Below are 20,788 nucleotides of genomic sequence, written 5' to 3'. Positions count from 1 at the left end.
GGCGCCTTGGAGGCTGTTGGGGCGCATTCCGTCCCCTTGCGCGGGGCGGGGCCTTGAGGCGCTGGGGCGGGATTGGCAGGGGACGGTCGCTGAGCCCCGCCCCGGAGTACAGGGTCGAGTCCCTCCTTTCCACTCCAACGCACGGAGAGTGAGGTCGGTGCGCGGTGGCGTCACGGCGCCAGCTCCTCCCGACGCCGAGGTGGGTTCCGGGAGACCCGCGGGTCTGGCTGCGAGAGGTGAGGGCAGAGCCGGGGCGGGGCCCTAGCGGGGTGTCCCGGCGACCCAGACCTAAAGGGCTTCTCTTCTTGCAGACCATGGGGGCTCAGCTAAGCGGCGGCCGCGGCGCCCCGGAGCCTGCGCAAACCCAGCCCCAGCCCCAGCCCCAGCCCCAGCCCCAGCCTGCGGCGCCGGAGGGCCCGGAACAGCCCCGGCATCCGCCCCAGCCCCAGCCCCAGCCCCAGCCCCAGCCCCAGGCCCAGCCCGAGCCCAGCCCGTGGGGGCCGCTGGACGACGTGCGCTTCCTCATCGCCTGCACTTCCTGGTACTGACGGCGTCCTCCGGAGGATGTCGCCCCTCTGTCCGCCGTCCCCTGTGGTTCTTGCCTGCCTTGTCTCCTCTCCCCACGTCCCTGCGTCTCTTACACCCCCTCCCACCCGAGGCTCCCCAGAGATAGCAGAGAATTCGAAGAGGTCGCCGGGGACTGGAAAGAAGTCCCGGCAGGGCCGCCTTCGCAGTCTACACCCAGACCCAGCTCAGACCTTCGTGACCACCCCATCCCTTTCTCCGGCTGGCTGGGTCGGGGGCATCCCTCTCTGTCGCTGGCTTCCAGAGGCAGGGCAGGCCTCCTGGTAAGCCCGCAAAGTTGTTGACCTCCTGACTTTGTCTGCCTTTTATTAATATCTTTATTGCTGATAACCGTGCTCTTGACTATGTGTCCCAGGTCATGGCACCAGGGGCCTGGACTTTGGAGAAGCCCGTGCCACAGTGACCCTCCCCATACTCCTGGGGGGGCTGCTCCCCATCCTGGATCGTAAGGAGGCATCATCAGGCTGTGTTCCTGGAACCCCAATTACCCTGGGCCCCCAGGGCCAGCCTGTTGTAGAGGGAGGATATCTGACTGCCGGTCTGGCAGAGGAGATGGGTGGGCAGCTCCCAGACACCCCAAAGGACCCGGTTCTCTTCCCAGAGCTTCCTAAGGTTACTCTTGGAACCTGATCTTTGTTCCCTCATCCCAGGGAAATGACACACTCTGTATTTCTGTTTTATTTAGAAATGATTTAAAAAACATTATACAAAGGCTGATCAGTTTAAAATGTGACTGACACTGAAATGCTGTGATGTCCCCCAGGCTGAGGGGAAGCTAGGCTCTGGGGCCCCCAGTGCTTTGCCCCTCTGTCTGCCCTGTCCTGGGGTGATGGACAAACAGATGACCACAGGCAGGAGAATCTGAGATTGGAAGCCTCTAGGCTGAGCCCTCTGGGCCTGGCCCCACATCCCTCACCTCTGCAGCCTGGGCTGCCTGCCTCCATCTCCTGTTCATTCTCAGCTGGCCTGCCAGGAGCCAACGGGGAGCCTGGCGGGAGGCGGGGGTGCCTAGAGCTTTCAAGAAGTGAGAGCACCAACCTGAGGAGTGGACAGGGACCAGGAAGTGGGGGAAGGGAGGCCAGGAAGAGGTGGATACAGGAGACACTTCTCATCTCATCTCAGACCCTAGAGGGGTCCACAGATGGGGACACAAGACCCAGCCAGCCCACTGGATGGCCTGGGCAAGTAACAACCTCTCTGTGCTTCATCTGAGGGCACGGTGAGAGTTACCGTCGGCCTCCCAGGGCCTAACACGAGTTTCATGTGAGTGGACAGGTGTGAGCTAATAAAGTGCTTTGCAAAGTATAAAACACTGTACAAACCTATGAATCACTAATATCTCCGCAGTTGTTCCCTGCCTGTCCCAGGGAGCCTGCCCTTGGCCAAAATGAGAAAAAACAAGGATGATGACAGGGGACACAGCGGACCCACATGGGCACCTCTGGGACAAGAGATTTTGCTTGAGACAGCTCCCAGGGCAGCAGGAGTCCCTGTCTGTGCTACAGGGTAAGCCGACCCCAATCCCAGAGACCACAGGGTCGGGGGCAAGGCCCATGCAGGCTCAGTGAGCAGGGGTGGCATCCGAGACCCGGCCAGCACGCTGGAGACTGCCTGACACCTCTTTTTGGCTTTGGCAGAGAGCCAGTGGGCATTGATGAACCCATTGGCCTTGTCTAGGGCTCCTCAGTGACAAGCAGGGCTGCCTCCGCTGCACTGGAGCAAGGCAGGCCAAGCCCTAGGAACTCCTGCTGGAGACAGTGAAGGGCGGGCCAGTGAAGGTCAAAAAGGGAGCCCCCTCAGCTTGGGGCTGCTACCGGTAGGGGTGTCCTTCTAAGAGCAGTGTGGGAAGATGGGCCCAGTGAGCAAGGTCAGCAAGGGCCAAGCTCTGGGAAAACACTGCTTCCAGCCGAGAGATTGAGTCGGCCTCAGAGTAGCTGGAGTCGGCCTCAGAGTAGTGGGGGCACTGAGCACTTCAGACGCCCTGGTCCCCTTCCGAAGGACTCCCAGGCTCTGCCAGTGTTGGCCCTGCAGCCATCTCTGCCTCACCTAACTGGTGAGGCTGAGCTCCAGGCTGCAAGTGACAGACTGGAGCAAAGCTGGGGACAGTGACAATAGAGGGGAGTGGAGGACGGTCACAAACTCGGATCTTCCTCCAGAAATGGGGTCAGCTTCTGCCCCAGCTCTGTAGCCATAGGAGCAGAGCTCAGCTACTGGGGTGTCTGGGCGCTAGAGTGGCCTTAGCAGCACCTTGGTCCTTGTCGCCTGGGGGAGGGCCGCTATGCTGGCCTCATCACCAAGACAGTCACCTCTAGTTCACCTAAAGCCTCAAGCAGCCTTTGCAAAATGGGACAGTAGTGACAGGACATTTAAATATTCACGATGTGACAGCTGGGTCCTTGTCAGACCCAGCTGGGCCACAGCCCTGCCTGCAGCATGTGACCCTAAATCCTGGGTCTCCGAAGAGACCCTGACAAGTGGAGCAGGTTTCCTGAGGGATCTGCCATCTGCCAGCAGGGAAACCCAGGCTTGTTGCCCACTGTGTCAGAAGCAGGGGTCCTGTAGCCTTGGAGGACAGTGGGGTGGGGGTAGGGGGACATCTGACCAGCAGGTGTTGGCAAAAGGGGACCAGGACTGGTAGTATCTCCTGGATGGGGGATGAGAGCTAGTGCTGGCTTCCCACAGAGGGTGCTGGGTTCCAGCCAGGAGTGGAGCTGTGGTACCTCATGGACACCACAGGATGCCGTGACCACAGGGGCTCCTCCTGGCATGGTCCCTGCCTCCGGATGGAGCCTGGCCTATTCCCTTAAGTAGGGAGTAGTTTGCCCAGGACAGAAGGCTGGCAGCTGGGTGCCAGACACCCACCCTGGGGCACAGCCCCCATAATTCCCTGCCCCATGCTCAGCCTAGGCCAATGCACCCACCACTTCAGCTGTACGACTCCAGCCTAGGGCCCTGCTGGCCCTGGTGAGCGCTGGCCAGAGCTGCCCCTCAGACCCTGGTGAGGAAGGGCCTGGCTGGCCAGACCGAGTGGATAGAGAGGGCTCTGGGCTGCTCACACCCATTCCTGGACTGGCCGCTTATAGTAGGTGACAGGCTGAGGGCCTGTCTTGTTCTTGAACTGGAAGATGGTGTAGACCAGCACCAGGATGCAGAGGGACAGGATGCAGGGGATGACCACGGCCACGGCGTTCACGGAGCCTGGCACGTCGTTGATGGTCACCATGATGTCCACGTCGTCCTGGGGCAGCCGCCGCTCCTTCCGCCGCTCCACCTCCTTCTGGTTGCAGCCCATCCAGTCACGCAGGATGTTGCGTGGGTAGCCTGGCTCCACGCTCAGTTTCTGGTTGTCAAACTTCCAGTAGTCCCGGCCCTTGTAGAAGTAGGTGTAATCTGCAGAAATACAGCCCAGCATCACCACTCCCAGACACTTCCGGCACCTGCTCTGGGGCAGTGTGAAAAGGAGGGCACAGGCACTGTGGCAAGGGAGGCAAGGTGGGCACACCTGGAGGTTTGGGGTGCAGTGCTTGGCTGAGTCATGGAGTAAGAAGCTGCAGAGGGGGGCACCCGGGACCTGGAGTGGTCCGCCTGTCATCCTACGGGTGCTAGGAAACCAGAGGGGCTTCAGGGAGAACTGGGACATGGTTCACTTTGTGCTGCCCAGACAGGACCCCTTGCACGCAAGCCTGGGTCACAGCTCTGTCACACTGTGCGCACAGGTCCCCCTTGCCCCGTTCATGTGGGTTCCATTAAGCCTCAGCCTGGCTCCTGCTTGAGCCAAAGGAGGCAGGGAGCAAGATTTCACCTTGTGTTGACAGCAAGACCTCTCTGCAATTACGGATTTTTTTGGCTTGGCACACATCACTTCACAACACAGATGCAGGACCTTTGGGAGCCTTCTGGGAGAGAGGCTGGGCAGCCCTGCCAATCACTCCTTGGGCAACCACCCCAGGGCTCGAGCAACAGCCTGAGCGGCCCAGCCAGTGGGCAAAGCAGCTTGCTTAGGCCGTCCTCATTGGCTGGCTTCCCACCGTGGCTAGGGCTTTCATTGGTCTCGGTCCTTGATGTCACCTGTCTCTGAGGCTCCCCCAAAAGGGAGATCTTGTGCGTAAAGCATCAGGTATACAAGACAGCCAACAAATAGCAGCTGTGGCCATTGGCTTTCTTAGCAGTGAAGCCTCCTCAGAGACCCCTTCCCAGCCGTCTCTAACACGGCCCCCTCTAGCTCGTTGCTCTCTCCCAGCATTTATTTCCTTTTTTTTTTTTTTTTTTTTTTTAAGACAAGGTCTCACTCCATTGCCTAGGCTGGAGTACAGTGGTGCAGTTGTAACTCACTGCAGCCTCAAACTCCTGGTCTTAAGCAATCCTCTGGCCTCAGCCTCCCAAGTAGCTGGGACTACAGGCACATGTCACCACGCCCAGCTAATTTTTGTATTTTTTTTTTTTTGTAGAGATGGAATCTCACTATGTTACTCAGGCTGGTCTCGAACTCCTGGCCTCAAGTGATCCTCCCACCTCAGCCTCCCAAAGTGCTGGGGGTCTTTCCCTTATAGAGTCTGTTGCCATCTTGCTTTATGCCCCTAGACTTGGACCTCTGCAAGTCCTGTTGACTGCTACGTCCCCAGCTCCCACTACACAAGCTGTCTATTATTATGGAGTGAGTGAATGAATCCTGTCAATCCACATAAACTGAAACCCATGATGATGACAAAGATGATGACAATAGCAGCTAAAATATACAGCATGGATTGTGTGCTAGGCATTATTTCTAAGTATGCTACATAATTTGTCTTCTTTAATCCTCACAAAACCATTATATAAAGGTAGGTACTGTTATTATCATTTTATAAATGAGAAAACAGAAAACTTATTAAAGATTTGCTCAGATTCATAGTGAGTGGTACTATGGTGGTTACGAACCCAGCCAGTCCAGCTCTAGAGTCTGTTTTTGACCATATCAATGGAGATCTATTTAACAAACACTCCTGGAGGCCCACTGTGCATCTGGCCAGGCTAGCAGCTCCTCCTGAGAAGCTCCTAGGCTGGTGGGGAGACAGGCTGAGTGTCTGATGGCAGTCGTGGGGGCTGGTGGCCAGCATGGCTTCTAGGAGGAGTTCAGGAAACATAAAAAGTTTCTCTCTTGATGCAGTGGCTCACACTTGTAATCCCAGGGCTTTGGGAGGCTGAGGTGGGAGGATTGCTTGAGGCCAGGAGTTTGAGACCAGCCTGGCCAACATAGTGAAACCCTGTCGCTACAAAAAAATGTAAATTAGCCAGGCACAGTGGCATGTGCCTATAATCCCAACTACTCGGGAGGCTGATGAGGCAGGAGGATCATTTGAGACTAGGAGGTTGAGGCTGCAGTGAGCTATGATCATGCCACTGCATTCCAGCCTAGGCGACAGAGTGAGACCTTATCTCTTAGAATTAAAAAAAAAATTTTTTTGAAGGTTTTCTTTCCATCTTCTTGCCCTCGAGCCCTGTGTAAAAGTGGCTTTGAAACATGCATGCCCATCATTGCTTTTCAGATTTGGTAACTCGAGGCGTCCCTGGAGTACACTGAGGATAAGTGTTTGAGAAATGCTGTCTGAAGGAATGAAGTCAGTCTATGACAACGTCTCTCTGCCGTGAATCATTCCTGCAGATGAAAAAGTGTGACTTGGCAGCTGGTAAGTGAATTAATGGACCACGTGAACATGGGTAGATATGAGGCAGTTGTCTGCCACCAGGTGTTTTTTCAAACCTGGACACCCATGGGCACTGAGTATGCCCGTGGGCACTGGTGAGGACCACATAAAACCAGCTCCCCATGCCCACCCTGGCCCGGCCCTTACGTACATCCTTCCTTGCTGATGAAGGCTCCTTGGGGAGCCTGTGGGATGCCCTTCCACACGGTGATGGGCTTAGGGTAGCCAGGGTCCGTGGCCCGCCGCTCCTCGCTGTAGCGCCAGTACCGCTCGCCTTTGAAAAAGTAGGTCTTGCCCACAGGTTCCCAGCGCAGAGCTGTGTCAATGCCTTCACGGGGCAAACAGCTGCCCAGCTCCCCCAGGCTGTGGGGGTACCCAGGCTCCACCGTCACCTCCTTAAACACCCAATACTTGTCACCTGTGGCCAAGAGGAGCCCAGGATCAGCTTCCCCAGTCACTCAGTGCCGTTTGCCCATATTCAGGGTGTCAGGTGAAAACAGCCTGATGCCCTCAGCCCCTTGGCCCAGTTAGAGTTGGGAAGGGCAGGAAGCCTGAGGCCAGTCACAGATCCTGGACAACTTGCCTCTGCTGCCTGGGCTCCGAGTCCCACCCTCTTTTGTTCATGTGACTTGCTCCTCTCTCCTCTCTGGTGATCTCAGCCACTTACATGACTTTGCATATGCACTACCACTTCCCAAACCTGCTACCAGTGACACCCGACTCTGAGGCTCTCCCACAGGACCTGAGCAGCAGACCCAGAAACCCTGACCTCCCTCGGCCTACGGGCAGCTCCGCATTGGCTGGCTCCCCAGAGCTCCCCATCTGCACCACAGAAGGGCTCCCTCCTCATCACCTTCTGCCTCCCAGGTCCCCAACAGAGAGTCCTAGCCTCACTGTTGACCCTCTCTTTCCTTCTCCTCTCAGTATTCAGCCACTTCTTTTTTTTAAGATGGAGTTTGGCTCTTGTTGCCCAGGCTGGAGTGCAATGGTGTGATCTCAGCTCACCACAACCTCCGCCTCCTGGGTTCAAGCGATTCTCCTGCCTCAGCCTCCTGAGTAGCTAGGATTACAGGCACGTGCCACCATGCTTGGCTAGTTTTTGTAATTTTAGTAGAGACGTGGTTTCACCATGTTGGTCAGGCTGGTCTCGAACTCCTGACCTCAGGTGATCTGCCAGCCTTGGCCTCCCAAAGTGCTGGGATTACGGGCGTGAGCCACTGCGCCTGGCCGAGTATTCAGCCACTTCTGAGGCCCTCTGACTCTCCTGGCAGCTGTCCCCTGCCCTTCAGCCGCATGGCTCCTCCCTCGTTTGGGCCTCATGAGTGGCGCTCTCCAGAACCACCTCAGAAATCGCTGCCCTGCCCCTGCCATGTCTGTCACCTCCTGCCCTCTGGCTCTCTGCTGCTCGGAAACATTCCATGAATTTCCAGCCTTGGCCTAATGGATCAAGACCACATTCTGGCCTGGCAGCCAGGGCTCTTCAGGATTTGCCTCCAAATGACCTTTCTGGGCCATTCCTCACAGCTTTCCAAGGCGGGGCCTCCATGGCCATCAGGTGGGTCTTCCAAGCCCTGTGAACGTCTGTACACATCCCAGCCCTGCTCCTTTATTCAGCCGCTGTCCCTCTGGAATGCTTTCCTTGCTTCTCACTATCTGTATCTCACCCATCTGAGGTCTGGCCCGAGTCAAGATAACTGTCATGAAACAACCTAGCACAGTGCTGGGTACAGGGTGGGCACCTTAGCTCCCTCCCACACCCTGCCCCAACCTCCCCAGCTTGAGTGACCTCTTCCCTCTGGGTTCTTACAGAACTGACCCGATGGCCTCCCATGAGGTACTGGGTGGTCAATTGCTTGTCCCACACTCTACTTCATGTGGACGAAGCTGGTCACCGCCCCCAATCTCGGCACATACAGATTCTCAGTCTCACTTTCTGACTTGATTTGTCAGAGGTCAGTGTCTCCGTTAGACTAGAGGGGCCCTCTGAGGACATCTGCCTCCCACCCCGCCTCTTCCAGTTTAGATGGGAAAAAGGAGGTCCCAAGACCTTGGGCAGGGAACTGTCCCGCAGCACAGGCTACATTACCTTTGAAGAAGACAAATCTCCCATCGGCCCTTTCATAGGCTGCGTCGATGCGGGCAGGCAGGCCCTTCCAGAACTGCTCGATCTGCATAGGGTAGCCCTCCTGCACTCGGTTATTGCGCAGACGCCAGAACCAGCGATCCTGGGAGGAAGCGGGAGAGGGGGAGAGAGGCGTGTCAGGCCCTGCCTCCGAACCCAGTGATTGCAGCTGTGCGGCTTAGGTCCCAACAGCCCAGCCCTCCACCGAGACTGTCCATTAGCTGCTTCTGACTTTTAAAGCCCTGGGAGGAAGACAGGATGCTCCTGTAACTGTCTTCAATTCAGCCTCCTGCTGACTCTTGCTGCTGGGTGGACAATGAGACAGACAGCAGACAGGCCTGGTGTGGAAAAGGAGGTGTGAGGGAGCCGGAAAGGATGATGTTGGGGCCTGGAGTGGCCACATGGGGGCAGTGGAGCGTCACTGACATCAGCCAGACTGGTCCTCGGGACAGTGGGAGGCTGGGGTGGTCACTGAGCCTGGGCCGAGTGCCCTCCATGAGGCTGGCTCCATCCAGCAGGGCCAGGATCGTGGAAGCCAAGTCATGGGAATTCCCTCGAGACCTGGGCATGAATTCACATTCCTCCATTTATAGCTGCATGACCTAGGGCCTCACCTGCAAGTGCAGGTAATAATGGAGAATCAGATGAGAGATTCTAGGCAAAATGCCCAGAACAGTACGGGGCACACAGTCCATGTTGAGTAAATGGCAGCTAAATGGTCCGAGTCCAGTAAAAACGCCTCTTGTAACTGGTGCCTCAGTCTTGGGCTGGTACACAAGCAGTCTAGGCAAGGCCTGTAGCCTCCAGGCCTCAGTTTTCTTTCTTTTAGATGGAGTCTCGCCCTGTCACCCAGGCTGGAGTGCAGTGGTGCCATCTCGGCTCACTGCAAGCTCCGCCTCCCAGGTTCACGCTATTCTCCTGCCTCAGCCTCCTGAGTAGCTGGGACTACGGGTGCCCGCCACCACACTCGGCTAATTTTTTGTATTTTTAGTAGAGATGGGGTTTCACCATGTTAGCCAGGATGGTCTTGATCTCCTGACCTTGTGATCCGTCCTCCTTGGCCTCCCAAAGTGCTGGGATTACAGGCGTGAGCCACTGTGCCCAGCCTCCAGGCCTCAGTTTTCTTATGTGTAAATGGGGATGATAAAACCCGGACCTGCCTATGAACAGTTCAGTTGGATCAAAGTAGAATGAGTGCAGAAGAAGCAGCATGATTTGTAAAAGATGGTACAAAAGCTAGTATTTTAAAAGGTGTTTTACAAAGCACTTTCACATCCAGGTTTTTGACCTTATTTTGACTTTCATGTCTCTGTTAAGTTGATCTGAGATATACGGAGTCTTAAGAAAGGCCAGGTGACTTGCCTAGAGCCACTCAGTGAGAAGCCAGACTGGGGCTGACTCACGCTGCCCGATTCCTGCGCAGTGCTCAGCGCGTGCTGGGAGAACTCCACAAGGGGAGCGAGGCAGCCTCTTTCACCATCCTGTGTGATGGAGCCACCCTGCCCAGATCCCCTTCAGAGAAGGGCTTGTTGCCCCAGTGGCCAGCAGTGTGGCCAGCAGGCAGTTTTCAACTGTCAGCCCCTTTGGGGATGTTCCCTGCTTCAGAGAGCTCTCCTCAGTCACTGGATGCCCTTCCTTATCCAGTGATTGAATGAGGTAGGGGTTATAATGTTCCAGATATTTTGGACCCAACGTAGGCTGAATGACAGGCCACCGTAGCCCCAGAGCTCCCTGCGGGGGTGGCTGAGGCTGCCATGGGCCTCTGTTGCCACTTAACCTCTTCCCTCTTCCCTGTCCTGCTTCCTTCTCCCCCTCACAAATGTTGATTCTGAAAGTACTCCCTAATCGAAATCCTGCATTCCAGACCCCACCTCAGAGTTCACTCCCCGAGAGCCCAACCTGCAACACGTCAAGCAGACTGCCACCCTGTCAGTCCATGGCTGATGGAGGACAGATGACAAGATATACCCTGGGCTGCTGCCAGTAGCAGCCCCTCAAGCCTTGGTAGGGTCTGGAGTCAGACTCAGCCGCCACTGACCTAGCCCCTACTCCAAGTTGACCATCTTCAGAGCTGGGTACTCACTGGATCTTCACACACTCTTTGTTAGAGGAATGACTCCCCCAGGTTTCGGATGGAGAAACTGAGGTCCCAAGAAGGGTGGTCACAGACCAGAAGCCAGCTTCCAGCACTTTCTCCCAGCATTAACCCCAGGGGAGGTGAGGGATCACCCATCTTTTCCCCTCCCTCTTGGGAACAGTTGATTCACCCAGCAGCACTAGGAAGAGACCCCATGCCCTGGCCACTGGGCTAGCTCCTGTCCAGGCCCCATTGTAATCAAATCCCAAGTCAGGAGCCTTCCCCAGCTCCATGCTGTCGGGGAGGAGGAGGAAAGGTCAGGGGCCAGCTGGGTGGTGCCAATCCATTGGCCCTACCTTAAACACAAACATCTCGCCCCGGAAGAGGGCCACTGTGTTGAAGTTGCCGTCACAGATGTTGGGTTTGGTGCCTGGTGTGGATGGCCGGTCCCCGAGGGGCGGCCGAGGGGGCCTGGGCTGGCGCTCGTGTTTCCTCTCCGATGGTGAGTGGATCCTGCGGACGGGGAGTGTAGGGAGTGGCCTTGTGGGCTCCAGAGGCTCGGCTGGGGGTCCTGGAGAGAGGAGCTGCATCTTAGAGAGGGGGCAGCCGTTTCCCGCCTCCCACTGCCAGTCTCAGCATCACCCAGGCAGCTCTGAGACAAGTCTATCCCAGTTCAGCTTCCTGTTCCCTCTCCCCAGTTTAACTCCCCCAGTCTTTGAGAAAATGGATGAAAATAGCCATTAGAATGGGACTCTCATCTTTCCATCCCCGAATCTGGTATCTTCTCTTTTCTCTCTCCTGTTACAGAGCAATCATGTCCTTCCTTAGGGTCAGCGCTCTTCCTTAGGCCATACCCTCTTTGCCCCCTTCACACGCACTGGCCCCACTTCCTCACCCCCTTCATTTATTCTCTTTCCCACCCCAGTGCAGCTTCTACCCGTCACCCACTCCAACTGCTCTGCCAAGATCATCCAATGGTTACTTGACTCAGACTTTAATAAGCACGTGCATCATCTGGGGATGTTGCTAAAATGCAGATGAGGGCTCAGAGGGCCTGGGGTGGGGCCTGAGAGTTTGCATTCCTTCACACTCTCAGGTGATGCTGATGCTGCTGGTCTGAAGACTACATTTTGAGCAGCAAGATTCATAGAAACACTTTCCTGGAAACACTCTCTTGGTTGTCCTCCTGCCTCATGGGCTGTTCTTTCTCAGTCTCCTTTGCTGGCTGCGTGTCCTCATCTGCCCTACTCTAGAGGCTGGCGTGCCCTTGGGTCCTCTTCTCTTCCGTCTCTACATTTTCATCCTTAGGTCAGTGCTTCTCCACTTGGGCTGCATATTAGGATCACCTTTGGGAGCTTTTCAAACTGGATGTTCAGGAAGCACCAGGCCAGCTATCCAACTTTTTTTTTTTTTTTTTTGAGAAGGAGTTTCGCTCCGTCCCCCATGCTGGAGTGCAGTGGCGCGATCTCAGCTCACTGCAACCTCTGCCTCCCAGGTTCAAGTGATTCTCCTGCCTCATCCTCCTGAGTAGCTGGGACTACAGGCACATACCACCACACCCAGGTAATTTTTTTTTTTTTTTTTAGCAGAGATGGGGTTTCGCCATGTTGACCAGGCTGGTCTTGAACTCCTGACCTCAAGTGATCCACCCACCTTGGCCTCCCAAAGTGCTGGGATTACAGGCGTGAGCCACCACGCCCAATACCCAACTATTAATAAAACCAAATCTCTAGAGCTGAGGGCTGGGTATCTGTGTTTTTTTATTAGAATCCCAAGGTAATTCCAAAGGGCAGCCAAGTTGAGAATCACTACTCTAGGTGGTCTCATCCAGGCTCATGGCTTTACAGACCTGCATCAGAGCTGTCCAGTAGGGTGTTCTGTGATGATGGAAATGGTCCATATCTGCATCGTTCACTACAGTAGCCCCTAGCCACAGCCACATATGGCTACTGAGGTCTTAAGATGAATGACTAGTTCTTAGTGTGACTGAGACCCACTAAAGAGCTATAACTGAAATTATAATTTTAATATATTTTTTGGGGGGTAGAGACAGGGGTCTCACTTTGTTGCCCAGGCTGGTCTTGAACTCCTGGCCTCAAGCAATCCTCCCACCTTGGCCTCCCAAAGTGCTAGGATTACAGGTTTGAGCCACCGCGCCCGGCCTAATTAATATAAATTTAAATTTCATTACTATGAAATTTAATACTAGTTTATTTAATACTAGTTTATTCAATACATACTAGTGTATGACTAGTGGTTACCGTATTGAACAACAAAGATCCCAAATAAATATCCCAGCCTAGATTTTTTTTTTTTTTTTTGAGACGGAGTCTCACTCTGTCGCCTAGGCTGGAGTGCAGTGGTGTGATCTCAGCTCACTGCAACCTCCGCCTCCCAGGTTCAAGTGATTCTCCTGCCTCAGCCTCCCAAGTAGCTGGGATTATAGGCGTGCACCACCATGCCAGGCTAATTTTTTGTATTTTTAGTAGAGACGGGGTTTTGCCATGTTGGCCAGGCTAGACTTGAACTCCTGACCTCAGGTAATCGCCCGCCTCGGCCTCCAGCCTAGAATTTTGAGCTGCAGACTGGTGGACCCTATTGCTTCACAATTACAAAAGCTGGAAACCCTGGGGGCATCCTTGACCCTCCCTCCTTCCTCTCACCCCGTGTCTGATCTGTCAGCAGATCCTGTTGTTCTACTTTTGGAATAGCTTCTGGGACCCACAGCCCCCACCTGGTCTCTGCTGCTTTACTTGTGGAGGTCCTGCCTGTCCTCCAGGGCTCTGGCTGGGTCATCTCCTCCAGAGGGAGCCCTCCTTCTGTGCTCTGTAGCCTGTGGGCTGTGGGCGCCTGTGCTGTCTTGACAAGCATTTGCTCAAGTAAACTGGTCTCCCTAGCTCACCTGACTTGACCAGAACAAGAACCTCACATACCAGTGTGAACAGAACTGGGAGAGAGGTGTGTAGGAGGCCTTTCATATCTTACCTAGATAGCAGTAGCTTCTCATCTTTCACCTTTTCTTTCTTTTTTTTTTTTTTTGAGACGGAGTCTCGCCCTGTTGCCCAGGCTGGAGTGCAGTGGTGCGATCTCAGCTCACTGCAACCTCTGCTTCCTGGGTTCAAGTGATTCTCCTGCCTCAGCCTCCCAAGTAGCTGAGATTTCAGGTGCCCACCACCACACCTGGCTAATTTTTTTGTTTGTTTGTTTTAATATTTTTGGTAGAGATGGGGTTTCACCATGTTGGCCAGACTGGTCTCAAACTCCTGACCTCAAGTGATCTGCCTGCCTCAGCCTCCCAAAGTGCTGGGATTTCAGGCAAGAGCCACCACGCCTGGCCCTCGTTTTTTCTTTTTAAAGAACAAAGCTCTGGTTATAGTCCCCATCACGCTGTATCACCGTTACTCCTGCAGATGTGTGAACCTGCCTGGCTAGAGGTGGGATCTATGGGAGCGCTCAGTCACCATCTGGTGTGGGAGGGAGGGAGAGAAGCATGAAGGGACGGGGAAGAGTGTGGAAGGGGAGGGGTAAAGGAGAGGGAATGGGTGGCCCTCACCTCACTTTTGTCCCTCTCAGTTACAGCTCACACCCTCCCCTAGGTTTCCCAGGTGTGCCAGGGGAAGCCTTGCCCTCTGGCCAGGCAAAGCCATTGGAAGTCTGTAAAGGTCACACACAGAGAAACAGCAGCAGTGCTGATGATAGCATCGTCCCCCTCCCTCGTCCCCTGCCCCATGACAGGTAGGCAGTCACAGCCCAGCCCCGAGGAAGGAGCAGTCCCCCCTCTCCCTGCCACACACCATAGATCTTCTGGATGCCCTGGAGATCGTCCTGGGGCAGCTTGAAGTTGTGCGTCTCCATGTACTGGTAGAAGGGCGCCATGATGGCGCTGGGGTCGCTGGAGTGCTCCAGTCCCAGCGCGTGGCCCAGCTCATGCACAGCCACCAGGAAGAGGTCGTTCCCTGTGGAGAGGAGTGTGGGGAGGTGCCCAGGGCACCTGCTTAGATATGAGTCGGTCAGCCAACCCATTACCTCAGCAAACACCGAGCACAGGCCCTGTGCCAGGCCCCGTGCTGGACACCAGGGACATACAGAGAAATCAGACACAACCCCTGCCTCCCAAGCCTCTCTGCAGAGCAGGGACAAGGAGAGAGAGAGTGACAAGTGAGGCAGAGGGCTCTGGGTGCTTTAAGAATGTCTGGGAGGGTCGAGCAGGGATTCTGAGGAGAGAGGGGTCATTTAAACCTGGAGGAAGATGTTCAGGGAAAGCTTCACAAAGGTGAAGTTGAAGTTGAGTCTTGAAGGATCAGAAGTTAGTCAGGAGAACGGATTCAGGGGGCAGGAGAGGAAGGGTGGGGGTGGCATTCCTGGCGGATGGAATGCAATAAACACAGTCCAGGGACAGGCAGTTTCATTCCACCTGGCTCTGGAACAAAGCAGGAGGGGAGGGCCGGAGAGAGATGAGGTCAGCCAGGCTGGCAAGCAGGGCGCTTAATGCCATACAAAGGAATTTGGATCAGCTTCTTGGCTAGTGGGGGGTTTAAGTAGGAGTGGGGGTGGTGACACAATTAAATCACTCTGGCTGCAGTTGGAGGGAGGATTAGAGGGAACAAGACCTGGGGCAGGGGGATCTGTTTGGATGCTGGGGTCCAGGCGAGAGATGAAAAGGCCCTGAGCTGGCTGGGCATGGTGGCTCACGCCTGTAATCCCAGCACTTTGGGAGGCTGATGGGGGTGGATCACTTGAGGTCAGGAGTTCGAGACCAGCTTGGCCAACATGGTGAAACCCCATCTCTACTAAAAATACCAAAAATTAGCCAGATATGGTGGCCTGCGCCTATAGTACCAGCTACTCCGGAAGTAGAGGCAGGAGAATCGCTTGATCCTGGGAGGTGGAGGTTGCAGTGAGCCAAGATCGCGCCACTGCACTCCAGCTTGGGCAACAGAGTGAGACTCCATCTCAAAAAAAAAAAAAAGAAAAAGAAAAGACGCCCTGAGGTGGAGGGAGGGAGTGGGGACAAAGAGAGCAAGTCCTGGCAAACTGGCAGTCAGCTTCAGGAGACCCCGGGCAGGCGGGGCCCGGGTATGGGCAGCTCTCTGCAGGACCTTGGTTCTGGAAGCAGGGAACTGTTGGCCAAGATTGAGGCAGGGATTCAAGTGTAGGTGAAAACACACTCCAGGTCCTGGAAGTGGGACACAGGATCCTGAGGGTGGAACTGAGGCAGCTCCATGGCACGGTGGTTACGAGCTTGGGCTCCTGAGTAGGACAGATTACCTTCATTCCCCCTGCCAGTTTGTGAATATGGCCAGCAGGGCTACCCCTAAGCCTCAATGTCCTCACTTGTAAAATGGGGGCATCAGACCTACCTCACCGGGTTGTGTGAGGTTGAATAAGATACACGTGAAGTGCGTGGTGTGACACAGAATGGCAGCTGTTGTAATCCTATGTAAGATAGAAGCTTTGTTACTGGAGGAAGCCCATTGACCAGAAAGGAAGCACGAGGCCAGTGGAGCGCCAGCAACCAGATCCTCTGAAAGCCAACTCCCCTGAGCTTCTGTATTGTGCCTAGGACAGGACAAGGAGGCCTGAACTTAGGGGGATGAAGTAACCGCAGCTTTGGGGAGAAAATGCAGGGGGTAGGGAGTCAGGTAGGCTGTTGATCACCAGTCCTGACTCCTGTCTGCCCAGTGTCAGACCCTTGCTTGCCTTGACCTCTGGCATTTGTAGCCCCTTGAGCCCTGCCTCTTATCTTCTGGCCCTAAGGCATGGCTCGGCCCATTCCTGCCACCTGTAAGTCCAGGGAGGCTGCCAGGAACCTAGGAGGTGGTCTAGAGTCCTACTGCCCACTCTGGCCCCAGCGTCACTGGCCTAGGGACACATGGGGGTGGGGATTGTTTGGCCTTCCTGGCTTAGGTCTCTGGAAGAGAGAAGAACCCCATGGGGCAGACCCAGGCCACGGGCAGTACATGCCTGCCACACTACTGACACCACCAGTGTCTTCTGTGAAGCCACCTTTGAGCAACGGAAAGGAAGGGGGATGGGCAAGATCAGTGCAAGGTTGGCCAAAAGCCTGGGGCTGGCCTTCTGCTGGCATGAGAGGGCCAGGCCGCCCCCAGCTCCTTCCTCAGGTCCTGGCCCCTCTGGCAGCAGGGAAGGGTGAGCTCATCACTGAGCTCCATCCCAAACAAACTGGTAGAGCCAGCGGAAGGCAGCTCTGCTTCCTGGGGTCCAGTCCTGGCTGTGCTCCTGGGCTATTCTATGACCTGGGACAAGCTGTTCAGGGCCTCTGTCTCCTGAGCAGGCTCTTCCCCAGGGGCTGTCCACAGGGAGCTCAGCTGGGAACCAGGGAACACGGCTCTGAGCACCGTGGGAGACTCAAAACCTTTGTCCGCAGCCTTGTCTCTTGCTCTTTTAACCCCTGTGCTGGGTCTGCAGAGAACAGGAGTGACCCCTTAAAGGAAAGAGGCCTGTGGGTTGGGTCCAGGAACCAAAAGGAAGGGAAGAGCGAGGGAGCCAGTATCCTGCTGCACAGAAACCCAAGAGAGCCCTGAGGGGGAGACAGAGGGAGCAGGGCAGGGGCAGGAGGACTCCCTGAGCTTGTGAGATGAAGGCAGAGGTATGAGGAGGAGAGGCCTGCTATGAGGACCCCATGCTCTATGGGCAGGAGGCTGCTAGGGTCTTCACTCTTCAAGAGGGTGAGTGGCAGGGAAGCAGAGTGGTCAGGAATGCAGTCTCTGGGAGCCAGACTGCCTGGTTTTGAATCCCAGCTCTGCCATGTCCTAGCAGTGTGACATTTTAAATTCTTCCTCTGGAAGATAGAAGGAACAGTGGCACCTTCGTCATAGGGATGGGGGTGAAGATTCATGGGGCAGGGTGTGTAATGTGCTGATACCAGCTCCTGGTACAGAAGTATTACCCTTCATTAGCAGGGTCCTGTTGAGCTGTGTGTGAGCACCAGCACCCCTGATAGGGTGTGTTCCTGTAAGTCCCTGGGCCTCTGAGCAAGTCCCCAGCAGTCTACTCGGCTACTCAAGTGGACCTTGTCTCTACCTCATTTCTTTCTTTTAGGATCTCCATATTTGGTCGTTCCCATCTCATTAACTCCCCCAGCCCCACGAAAGGTGACAGCATTTCCCTTTGCCTCTGTTCTTCTGCCAGTGCTGACCCTCCCCCTGGAATAACCTGATTCCTTCAAAGTTCAGCTCCATGCCTGTCTTCCAGGAAGCCTTCCATGACTTCCCAGCTGGCAGTGAGTGCTCCTTCTGCTGTGCGCTCCCAGCAGTTTCCCTGAACTGCCTTTATGGCACTGACCGCTTCCTCCCCACATGATCGCCACTAGTGCACATGCTCGCTGCCCGAGGACTGTGGGTTCCTTGAGGACAAGCTTTGTGTTGAAGAACCAGGTGACAGCCCCCGGAATGGAATAGCACCAAAAGCACCGTATTTTACCAAGGGAAATACTCGGACCACCTGCAGCAGAACCACCTGTGGTGACTTAAAAATGCAGAGTCCTGGGGTCACACCTGGCTCTGCCACTTTCCAAAGGGGTGAATTTCCTATTTTTTTTAAAAGTATTTTCTTTCTTTTTTATTTTTGAGACAGGATCTCACTCTGTCACCCAGGTTGGAGTGTAGTGGTGCAATCTCGGCTCACTTGAACCTCCGCCTCCCAGGTTCAAGCCATTCTCCTGCCTCAGCCTCCCGAGTAGCTGGGATTACAGGCATGTGCCACCACACCTGGCTAATTTTTGTATTTTTAGTAGGGACGGGGTTTTGCCATGTTGGCCAGGCTGGTCTCGAACTCCTGACCTCAGGTGATCTGCCTGCCTCGGCCTCCCAAAGTGCTGGGATTACTCCAGTGCTCCCATCGCGCCTGGCTAGGGGAGCCTTTTAAACACATGGAGGAGGTGGGGAAGATATTCTGATTCAGGAGGTTTGGTTTGGGACGTAGGCAATCTTTTTTGTTTTTTTTTTTATGTTCTCCAGGTGAATTGTATAATGGTTGGGTCAGGCTGACACAACCTGAAGCAAATGCTCGACCTCAACATCACTAAAAGTGGGACAGTCTGCATCATATGTATTTGCTAATATGGTGAATAGGAAGTACCAGCACCACCTAGGAAGTATTCTTGCCAAAAAAATTGAACTTGAATCTAGTCAGCCTGTAAATCTAATGAACAACATTCAGGAATTATGGGGAAGAGAGACGTATTAAAAGTAAACTTGATTCTAGTCACGCCAAATGATTATACCCGGGACACCTGACCCAGTTTCTTCAACAAATATATGGAGGGAAACGTGTGTGTAAGACGGGGGTGTTTTAAATAAAAAGGGCTTTAAGAGACATGTCAGCCATGTGTGTGTGGATCTTGTTTGGATCCTGATTCAAGCAAACAACTGTAAAAGACATTTCCGAGGTACTTTGGGAAAGTGAACTCGAACTGGGTATTAGATTTTAAAAAATTATTGTTAATTTTGTTGGGCTTGATAATGATTGTGTGCTTATGTTAAAAATTAGCCTTTATCTGTTAGAGGTATATACTAAAAGTATTTAAAGGTGAAATGTTAGAATGCCTGAGATTTTCTTTAAAATACATCAGCCAAAAAAAGGTAGATAAATAGGAATGCCACAACGTTGATAATTGCTGAGGCAGGTGGTGGGTATCTGGGAGATCATAGAATCATTCTTCCTACTTTTGTGAGTTTGAAATTTTCCATTATGAGAGTTTAGAAAAAAGAAGTAAGCTAGTAAGTTCAAAAAGTTTCCAGGAAACTCCACCCCTTTGCTGAGTCTATGTGGAAATTAAAAGAGATAATATATGGATGCTCAATAAATTTTGGTTCCTTGCCTCTCACCCAAAACCTGCCTTCACTGCATTCCAGTTCAGGGGTCGATTGCTGTGGTCCTGAGTTGCAACTGGACAGTTCCTGCTTGGTTTTCCAGAGCAGAGCAAAGTCCTGATTCTTATCCAAAGAAAACATTAGCAATCTTGGAATTTCTATCAGAATTGGCAGTCTTTCATGAAGGTTAGGGTTGGACAGATGGGAGAGGTGCTGGGATGGTGCCCATCCACAGGTCCCAGGTCCTTCCCACACATACCACCGGCTCTTGGGATTTGGGGGCTGGGTCCAACAAGTTCTGCAAAAGCAAGGAGCAGGTGTGGGAAGTGCACACCCCCAGTGTTGGGCAGAAGGGGAGGGCAGAGGAGTGGGAGTGTCTTCCCATTGCCTCTGGACAACTCTTTGGACATTCATTTGCCTCTATCAGGAATATAACTAAAACCTTATCAGCTAACAGTGCCTGGCACATAACAGGGCCTCAAAAATATTAGTTCTCTTCTCCTCACATCTTATCTGTTAGCACAGACAGCCATTCATTGACACCGACCCAAAAATAAGAATGAGATAAAGAATAGGTACTCAGCCAGGAATACATGCAGGACATACGGGAGAGATACCAGGGCAAAGGAAACGGAGTTCAATAGGAAAGAGGACAAAAATCTGAAGAAGGAAGAGGACAAAGAACAATTTAACAGGTTCATGACTTTGCCTAGGCTGAGCCTTGGCCAAACCACCTCCTGGTCCAGCCTTTGACAGATAACCCCAGAGCTGCCAATCCCTAATCCATGCGATGATATGAAGTGTTCTCAAGGAGGTGATCCCCAGCTATAGACACCAAACCAGCTTTGAGAGTCTGCTCTCAGCCTGGAGCAGCCGCAGGGCAGGAAAAAAGGATGCTCGGTGTTTCCCAAGCTTGTTTGAGCTTAAGAGTCAGGATTTCTGTGGGAAGGGCCTGGGAATCCACATTTATAACAAGAACCCCCATTGGTTCTTATGATCAGGCCAGGTAGGAAAACTCTAGGTATTAAGATAGCGTTTCTCATGGTGATGGAACACCTGCATCAGAAGGCCCCAGGAATGTATTAGACCAGTTGCAGATTCCCAGGCCCTACCCCGGACCCAGAGAATCAGAATGACAAAAGGTTAGGGTCCTGGAATCTGCAGTCTTTTTTTTTTTTTTTTTTTTTTGAGATGGAATCTCTGTTGCCCAGGCTGGAGTGCAGTGGCGTGATCTCGGCTCACTGTAACCTCCGCCTCCCGGGTTCAAGGGATTCTCCTGCCTCAGCCTCCAGAGTAGCTAGGATTACAGGCGCCCGCCAACATGCCTGGCTAATATTTGTGTTTTTCGTAGAGATGGGTTTCACCATGTTGGCCAGGTTGGTCTTGAACTCCCAACCTCAGGTGATCCACCTGCCTCGGCCTCCCAGAGTGCTGGGATTACAGGTGTGATCCACCGTGCCTGGCCTGGAATCTGAATTCTTAAAAA

The 20,788-nt window shown here is 53.9% G+C and overlaps 2 protein-coding genes across 23 annotated transcripts in view; one reads left to right on the top strand and one right to left on the bottom strand.

Annotated features, from left to right (window-relative positions):
- The first annotated feature begins 46 nt into the window (after positions 1–46).
- Positions 47–20,788, top strand: part of MMP24OS (MMP24 opposite strand) — a 56,748-nt gene continuing 36,006 nt past the window's right edge. For 8 of the 18 annotated variants that reach the window (XR_008674637.2, XR_008674635.2, XR_010132251.1 and 5 more), the window contains exons 1-3: positions 47–199; positions 312–848; positions 6,111–6,251. Coding sequence is in view for 3 of the 18 variants with exons in the window: in XM_063702155.1 (XP_063558225.1) it covers positions 565–848; positions 941–1,034 (378 nt within the window). In the remaining 15 variants the exon portion in view is untranslated. Of the gene's footprint in view, positions 237–311; positions 1,314–6,110; positions 6,252–12,054; positions 12,783–17,530; positions 20,779–20,788 lie in introns of those variants that run through there. The other 10 variants (XR_010132257.1, XR_010132258.1, XR_010132252.1 and 7 more) reach the window with 9 other exon arrangements.
- Positions 1,255–20,788, bottom strand: part of MMP24 (matrix metallopeptidase 24) — a 51,691-nt gene continuing 32,157 nt past the window's right edge. For 3 of the 5 annotated variants that reach the window (XM_031004801.3, XM_055373383.2, XM_055373385.2), the window contains exons 5-9: positions 14,263–14,424; positions 10,825–11,039; positions 8,356–8,494; positions 6,421–6,687; positions 1,255–3,975 (exon numbers count right to left, since the gene is read on the bottom strand). In XM_031004801.3, coding sequence (XP_030860661.3) covers positions 3,638–3,975; positions 6,421–6,687; positions 8,356–8,494; positions 10,825–11,039; positions 14,263–14,424 — 1,121 coding nt within the window. In that variant the 3' untranslated portion in view covers positions 1,255–3,637. The remainder of the gene's footprint in view (positions 3,976–6,420; positions 6,688–8,355; positions 8,495–10,824; positions 11,040–14,262; positions 14,425–20,788) is intronic. The other 2 variants (XM_055373384.2, XM_055373381.2) reach the window with 2 other exon arrangements.

The sequence above is a fragment of the Gorilla gorilla genome, chromosome 21, assembly GCF_029281585.2.
Source record: "Gorilla gorilla gorilla isolate KB3781 chromosome 21, NHGRI_mGorGor1-v2.1_pri, whole genome shotgun sequence".
Taxonomy (NCBI): domain Eukaryota; kingdom Metazoa; phylum Chordata; class Mammalia; order Primates; family Hominidae; genus Gorilla; species Gorilla gorilla.
The sequence above is the reverse complement of the archived record's forward strand: the minus strand, read 5'-3'. Positions and strand labels throughout refer to the sequence as shown.